Consider the following 8583-nt stretch of genomic DNA (forward strand, 5'->3'; position numbering starts at 1 on the left):
ACAAGCGCGTCTCTCCCAGGATCAATCAGACATTCAAGCGATGATGGGATGCCATCTGCCGCTGCGCAGGTGAAGCCAGAAAAGCAATGGCATTGTTTTCATGCAAGAAATTAAAAACCTCCCCCCCCCCCCCCATCCTGTACAGTGATGGAGATGAGGGGGGTCGAAACAGTGCGGGCGCAGAGGGTGAATAAATACATCGGCAATAAATCATTTCCTCTTTGCATTTGTCAACTAAAAAGAGTCCTCTTTTGCATGCCAAGTTATTGAAAGCGCCAGACAAAGAGGCACAAGCGGCAGATGGATTTGCGAGGTGAGGAACGATCGGCGCCGCTTTATGATGGTGAATAATGGCAGCAATTTTGATGCTCTGATCCCATTAAGAGGCCAGATGTTTAAAAGTAGTCTCATGAATAGGGTTCAGATAATGAGGACGCAAACTTGTTGTGTGCTAAACAATTCAAAATGCAAAGAGAATATGCACTTGATGGAGGTAAACTCAATATACAGTAACTGATTTGTGGGGTTGTGCATTTACATTCTTTCAACTCACTATACTTCATGCATAAGTATTAGGACACAAATCTCCAGTCTTGTAATGTAACCAAGTAGGCATAGGCGATAATGATACATGCTGATACCGGCCTTATTTGAGCATATAGAATAGGTTCTCAATTTTTTTCCAGTGATGTGTGAAATATTTTTTCAGCCAAGTACCCCCTAACCAGTGACAAACATTTTTGGTTGGGAAAAAAACAAAAAACTAGGGGTGTTAGAAAAAATCGATTCGGCAATATATCGCGATATTACAGCGTGCAATTCTTGAATCGATTCAATATGCGGCCGAATCGATTTTTAAACATCCTTTTTTTTAATGGGAATATTCAACAAAACGTCTAATTTAGGGTTAGGGTTTACACATTAAGCATGGAAGAATGTTATATTAATAGAACATTAAGCCTTAATATTTTATTTCAGTGCTGTTCAAACATGAAACAGACTGCCACCTGAATTTTCAGATAAATAAATAAATTTTCCCTAACCCTAACCCTTTTCCAAATTTGAGTTTAAAAAAAATCGCAATAATCAATTTATAGATTCATATAGGGATTAATCGTATCGAATCGAATCGTGACTTATGAATCGTGATACGAATCGAATCGCCAGGTACTAGGCAATTCACACCCTTACAAAAAACCAGTGCTGTGACATCATTGTCTGATTTATTAAAATTTTGAACTTCATTTGGTATCTCGAACTATTTGGAAATAAAAAAAAATAAAAAATAAAAAGAATGAATTACAAATAAATATTTGTGCGCATAAAAATTATTATCACCATAAAGTGTCCTCCTTTGGGATCATAGCAAATATCTGTTCTAAAAAAGAAATCATTAATTTAACTTTAAATACAATTTTCAAATGATTGACAGGCGATCCTAGATCGTTTGGGTTGAAGCATTGTGGTTTGAGGAGACTGGGTTTTTAGGACAATAAAATTGAATAACCTACTGAATCTAAAATTAATGTTATTAACATAGATTTTCCTGAAATATCTACATAAAATGTAATCATTATTTTTAAAGGATTTTTGCATGGATGCTGCTTTTTAAATTAATTTTAAAATCTTGCGTACCAACTGGAGTGCATTCAGTACTCCCATTTGAGAACCACTGGAGTAGAGTAATCGTGATGGCTGCCGATACAGTCACCGGCACCCTCTTGTGGCCGTTCTATCATCAGTAAGTAAATGGCATGAATGGCTGACAGAATGTTTTTTTTTTAAGTAAACTGTATCCATGTGAATCCTCTCAATACCCATTAAGATGCCATTTCTGTCAGTATATGTAAGTAAGTAAACCTTACAAGGTTTATTTATATTCATGCTTAGAGTGCATTATTAGTATTTTGCGACCAAAATTTATGTTAGCTGTCCTGTCACCTGTTTTTAGTCTGTTATGAACCTTAATCAAATGTTATGAATATGTATTGGATAAATATGTTACTATATCTGATTGTGCAGTTTGTTGTAAATGAATTTGTTTTTTTTTATTTTGCTTTGTTACACTTAACTATGATTATTTTTTATTGATATTGAGATCACGTATAATCATAATGTATAAAAACGGTCATACATTGTTTTTCAAAATCTAGTATTTATATCACTACCAAAACTAAACTACTCACAACTCATCATAGCCTCAATGCGCCTTCATCCCTGCATGTTGAACACGTTCTTCTTGAACACTCTTATTGTTTTTGGCAAGTATAAGATGATATCTTAACCCTCGGGGGGTTCGGGGGGGGGGGGGGTTGAGCCTATCGACCTTGTAAATATCAAGTCAAGCCTCAAGCCTTTTCATTTCATACTGCATCCGCATATTTTTGGTGCATTGCATATTGCACACATTCAAACCGTTAATTAATATCTTAATCATATTTACTTAATCATATTTTTATTTTCACAAGTCTTGGGACTTGCTGGGCTAACCCGGGACCATATTGTGTAGAAATGTGTATCAGGTATGACAATAAAAATTCATTTTATCCTTGAAAACTTATAACTTGAAAGAACAACCAGAAAATAAATTGGCAACAACGTAACAATAATATATTTTTTAAAAAGTAGCAATAAAAATATTTTAAAAATAATAATAATGTTGTTGGCCTCTTAGAGGTAGTGTAGTGCCGCGCATGCATAATGTACACACAATGCGATACGAAGAGAAGAAAAAGAAAAGTTGTAATTGAGGCTAAATAAATAATTACAATTCCTAAGGTTGTAATTGGCCAGGTGTCCCAATACTTTTAATGACAATTTTCAAAAATTTAAAGTTGTATTTTGTTCTATTCATTATTTAATCATTATTGAAAAGTGTCCATTTCAGTTGTCAATTAGGTACTGCAATATATTTACCAGCATGTAAACACGTTTCTGCTCCCAGTTAGTACATATAAAGGTTACACAAAGCATTACGTATACTATTTTGTCTATCAGCAACCATTTAAATCAATTGCTAGTCGCTTTCGTTTGCTGCCTGTCAATTTATTGGCCTCCGCGTATGATGAATGTGAAGTTGCAAACAGAAAGTTGCAGCTGGAACTCGGCCATACCGTGCATTCCTGTTGCGTCGATTTATGAGCCGAAACAGCCGTCACTACATGACACTCCTTCATAACAATGTTTTTTCGCAGCCGCTGTCCGATCGATTAGTGCTGAAAGTGTCATCACTCCATGAATCATGTTTGGGAACGACCTAAAACTGTTGTGTGCCCTTGACATTTGAATAAATAATGAGTTTGCGAGGAGAGGTGCTCTTCCCTCCATCTGAGAGATGATCAACATATTGTCATCAAAAATCCCAAGGTCATCAAGTTTGTCAAATTACATGTGCGATTAGGTTGTGATGCCGGAGGAAAATTGTGGATTTTCATATTGACGGCCGCAGCTGTCATTTGGATGTTTCAGCTTTTTTTTTTTTTTTTATGCAATGTGATCAAACAGCTCTGTGCGGAATTGGACTAAACTGCACTTTTATAAATGCTATTAGGTAATAAAGTTTGCCTTGACTAAGGAAATAAATGCTCAACTATTCACAGTTTAAGTGTGAAATGGTATAGGAAGTGCTTTATGTGAAATAAATCTTATTGTCAAGGCTCGAAATATATTTTTTTCTTTGAGGAGCAGTTTTATCGAATCAGTTACTTGAGTTGAGACGCAATTTTTTTTACACGTTAATCCCAGGAACCTGAAGCAAGGGTTTTAAACAATGAAAATATGACAAAATAATAAATTGGTTTTCATTTTTTTATATATATTATTTTTGGGTAAATTCACAATGTGAATAGCAGCAAGCTATTTTCGTGTGTGGAAAACATTTTAGTGAGGCAATTTGAAACACAATATACATTTCAGTTAAAATTTTGGATTTTTAAATTTGTTGCATGGTTCTTTAGCAAAGCTAAATTGATTTAAAAATAAAAAAGATTAGATCAAGTGACTGTAATACAATTTTGAGAGCATCTGTTGTGCAGATCTCAAAAGGCAAAATAAAGACACAGTGTTGTGAAAAACAATTGACATTAGTGATATTATAAATATTCAATATTAATATATTTTTTATCTTCTAGATCACTCCTCCTGGCTGATGTACTGTAGGTCAGAATGTAAAAATTTCAGTAATTCATATTGTGTAGCATTATTGTGTATACTTTTCTCTCCAGACATTTATGAACTTGCCTACTGTTCAAAATTGGTTCCAGCCAGACTCCTGTGAAAAGTGTACTCGATCACCCAAGCCCTTAGTTCCGGCGTTTCACTTTTACATGCCAACCTTGGGTTAGCTTAGCAATTAGCATGGCTTCTTCATCTTCTGTTAATAACTAGTCATCATCCCTTTGTGAGAACGATACTTGTAAGAAGTGTATCTTCTTCGCTGCCATGGAGGCGATGATTACTATTAGCGACTGCGCCAGTGTGCAATTTAGCAAAATTAGCAGCCAGCTGAAGCGCGAGCAGGCTGGTGTGCCGTAAGTAGCGCCACATTAATGTGCATACGTCCAGCCCAGCGAGGCCTTTTGGGACAGTTATTGGTAAAAACATAAATATCTGTGATTCTCAATTTTGCTTTTCATTATGGTTTAATGAGGCGCAATGAGAATTTTGACTCGCCAACTGTGACGCAAAAAGACTTCTTTCGAGCCTCGACTGTGTTTCTTACACAAAATGGAACCTCATAAATTGAGTAACTCACACTTTGAGTCTGGTGAAGTTGCCTCCAGGATAATAAAGGTAGCAGGAGGGAAACTCCGTTACCCCCAATTTGTTTACGAGGTCTTTCTCAGTGCTCAGGACCCTCCGCACTGCAATGTTCTCAAACTGTAACAAGTCCAAGGTCACCTAATGCACACAAGGAACACAAATGTGAGTGCCATGCATTTTTGGACGTATACAGCGTTGATGGAGACTGATGCTGTTACCTCTCGGCCGATGTACGAGCTTGCATCCTCAAAGATCAGGGCGAGGTGTCGAACGTTGTTGGTCTCCAAGAAGATGTCAATTTCGGCTTGGCTAAGGGATAAAAACGCAAGTCACATTTTGATCGTGAGGAAACATTCTACAATCTTTTGAGTAAATGCTTTATTCAATAAATAAATATGTTTTTTTTAATGATGTAAATAAGAGGAAGAAAAAACGTTGCTGAATCTCACTTCCTGTTATCATTTTGTTTCAAGTGTCAACATTAAAGTTTGCATGTCACTGTAATCTGTGTGAAAACAAAACAGCTTGAACACTCCCACGAGATCTTATGAGGACGCCTTCTACTGCTCTGTTTTCTTGCAAACAGTAAAAGCCTAAGCAAATATTTCTTTATTTGACAAGACTAAACAAGGATTATAATTGCCTCAAGCACCAAACAAAGGCGAAGTTTGAATGACAAGATTGATTGCATATACTGAAAGACATTTTTAACAAATGTTCCAATGTAATTCAATCACCCATTCATGCACACAGCACACATTCACACACCAATGGCCCACTAGGAGTAAATTAGGGTTCAGCGTCTTGCCCAAAGACACTTCAACTGCATCCAGTCAGAGCTGGGACTCGAACCGGCAACCCTTCGGTCAGTCACTGGATAACTAATGAGCCACAGCCATTAAAAGTGTTTATAAGGGGCCTTCTTGTGTTTGCCATGATGTGCTTTTTGTCTACCTGGTGGGTTCTAGTGGGGGGCAGGCTGGAGGCCACGGGTCTTGGTGTTTTTCCATTACATCTACAATGAGGTGGCGAAGGGCCCGGACATCATGGGGCAAACCTGAATGAACAACAAACATTGGATATTAAACATTATTGTTTGTTTTAAAACAGTGCCACAAGTCACCTAGTTGCAAAATTGGCCCTAAATAATCTGACATTAATATAAAATCCACATCAAAATTATTACTCGCACCGTGTCAAACATTCGGCACAAACCAAAACAGCAATAATAAATGTCAGGCAAAAAATGTGTTAAGATAACTCTTGTATTGGATTTCAGTATATTGTGCATCTAACGGCACGGTCAGTGATTGTATTCTTGACTGGGCTCTGTGTGCACTACGATACCTGTAAAAGTCTTTCCAGCAGAATCCTCCCGGCCGTATGCATGGAAGAACTGGGAGGTGAAACAAAACAAGAGAGTTTTGGGTTACACTGAAAGCCGAGGAAGCGGAGAGATCCAATCGGGCAGTCCTCACACAGCCATGAGAGAAGCAAAGCAACGTTGTGTAAAGTTTTGGCTGGCACACAGCCATCCCCCTCTGCCCACCTCGAACCCTTTAATCCCCACTGGCTAAAATGACTTGCAGATGTTTAAGATTCATTTGTGAAATGGAAAAGGAGACCTTTGTCCCATTCAACTTCACGTGGAGGTTTGGGACACGACCAAAGTTTTGACATTTCAATGTTTTAAAGCTGACTTTTTATCGGAGGAAATGTCAAAATCACAAAAATGATGTCTCCTTGGCTGCAAATTGACCTGTTGGTGAATACAGACCAACATAATGCACATGCTCAAAAGATTGTTAGGATTCTCAATGGATGAGATAAAGATCAAAGTATTGTGAGAAAAGGGCTTGGTTGCTCCTGTTGACTGACACAAATAATTAAAAACATTTTCCAAAGTCACACCCACTCATTTGTAGCATAGCAACATTCGCGAAGAACTGAGAACGAGGGTGCGGAAGACTTTACTTGAACTAGAATCAAACTAAAGCCTGACTTCTTTTACCAGTAAAATGTAAACTTTACTTAGTACTAACGATTTGTAGGGGACACTTGTTACCTTCACAGTTGGAAATCCTCTGATGCCAAAGCCTGTGCAGATTTTGATGTTATTCTCATCTGCACAGTCAATAGCTGCCAGGTCAACAGCAGGCTTCCACTCTGAAAGAGAACATCGAAGCACGCAACATTTATTATTAGCACATACAGGCCGGAGAAGACCATTCTATCTTTTCGGAAAAGTGTTTCTCCGATTGTTGATGATACTGTACATCAGTAGTGAGGAATTGTTTTCAATAAGGACCCATTTAACATACACAAAAAACACTTTGTGTTGTATTTTTAAGGTATGAAAAGTGATTTGATTTGAAAGTTGATTTAAGTGAGGCAGTCAGTGTGCGGAGTAATTAGGCGTGAGCCGTGGTCGATAGCAGTTCTTGGATTGATGTACATTTTGTTACCACTTGTGGGAATAAAGCGATTTCAGAGAAGAGCATCAGCAACTGTCTTCCTTTAACCGCAGATGAGGGCGTTAGAATATGTAAAAATGGACTGCTCTCCTGAAGCACTGAATTTATTTAGATACTATGTAAATGAATATATAACATATATATATATGTCTTTGTATAAAATAAAACAACCAATCAAAATAATACAGGGTTTTTGTTTGATTTGTTTTAAAATGTTAGCCTTTGCAAGTTGAAAATTGCATTGTACTAAATTGCGATGTTCATTTGAATTCGATTAAATTGTTCAGTCATACGCTAGGAACATCAGCGAGTGTCATCCTTCACCACAGCAGTAGGCTTTACAAAATGATAGGATACAAAAACAATAACATAAGATTCAATAACAACACGTATGATAAGAGGTCATAACAAACATACACAATCGGATGAGCTAACAACACAACAGATCAGCTACCGTAACATAGATAGATAGATAGATAGATAGATAGATAGATAGATAGATAGATAGATAGATAGATAGATAGATAGATAGATAGCTTAGTACGTACCTCTAATATCCCTTGCTAGACCTTTATAAACGGGCGAGAAAGAAATGCAGTGTCCACACCACGACGCGTAAAACTCCACCACTATAGCCGAGCTGGAGTTGACCAAAACAGACTTGACATTGTCCGGGGAGAGCACGATGATTTGATCGGATTCAGTGTACAGACCGGCCTCCACCACCGACAGCAAAAGCAGACAAAAATTCAGGCAGAGCACGGCAACGTGTCGGGGGTATTTGTTGATTTCTCCGCTGAAACGGGACGTGGCACGGTTGTAGCGCCACGCCATCTTCCCCGGTTGTGTCATTCGAACACACAGTTGACCACCAATGAGAAATTTTTCAACACAGCGGCAAGCTGCCGACCGCCAACTCACAGCATCCGATTATTTTGCGTGCGTCTCTACACTAGCCCACACGGTAAATTGACGGAAATGACATAGTAAAGCAAGTGTCACGTGCAGTGACAAACCATCGATATCTTTTCGGCGTAATTTTGTTCGGTTTTCAATCCTGGCTGCGGCTAAATAATGTTAAATCTACGAGACGACACCACAGAACCTTACATTAATCCAAGCACTTCACTACACTACACTACTTCAATAGTCACGATTTGCGGAAATAAACAGGCAGCCACATTCGGTTTTCAAAATAAGAAGACGGAACTGTACTGTTCATTTCAAAATAAACATTAATGCAGTACAAATGCCCCAAGTGCTAATCGAAAAACAAGGCAAAACATTTATGTAGACATTCACCACTATACCTTTACGCTTATACTATACGCTTCTTGTAAGGATCGTG

General features: G+C 37.8%; 1 protein-coding gene across 1 annotated transcript in view; it reads right to left on the reverse strand.

Annotated features, from left to right (window-relative positions):
- The window catches only part of qsox1 (quiescin Q6 sulfhydryl oxidase 1), a 30178-nt gene extending 21809 nt beyond the window's left edge, over nucleotides 1-8369 (reverse strand). Inside the window, exons 1-6 of the mRNA XM_086089892.1 lie at nucleotides 7784-8369; nucleotides 6827-6927; nucleotides 6109-6157; nucleotides 5716-5818; nucleotides 4980-5070; nucleotides 4754-4899 (exon numbers count right to left, since the gene is read on the reverse strand). Coding sequence (XP_085946018.1) covers nucleotides 4754-4899; nucleotides 4980-5070; nucleotides 5716-5818; nucleotides 6109-6157; nucleotides 6827-6927; nucleotides 7784-8087 — 794 coding nt within the window. The 5' untranslated portion in view covers nucleotides 8088-8369. The remainder of the gene's footprint in view (nucleotides 1-4753; nucleotides 4900-4979; nucleotides 5071-5715; nucleotides 5819-6108; nucleotides 6158-6826; nucleotides 6928-7783) is intronic.
- Between the last annotated feature and the right edge of the window lie 214 nt (nucleotides 8370-8583).

This window comes from Leptonotus elevatus, chromosome 11, assembly GCF_054856555.1.
Source record: "Leptonotus elevatus isolate MCC_2025b chromosome 11, RoL_Lele_1.0, whole genome shotgun sequence".
NCBI classification, from domain to species: Eukaryota; Metazoa; Chordata; class Actinopteri; order Syngnathiformes; family Syngnathidae; genus Leptonotus; species Leptonotus elevatus.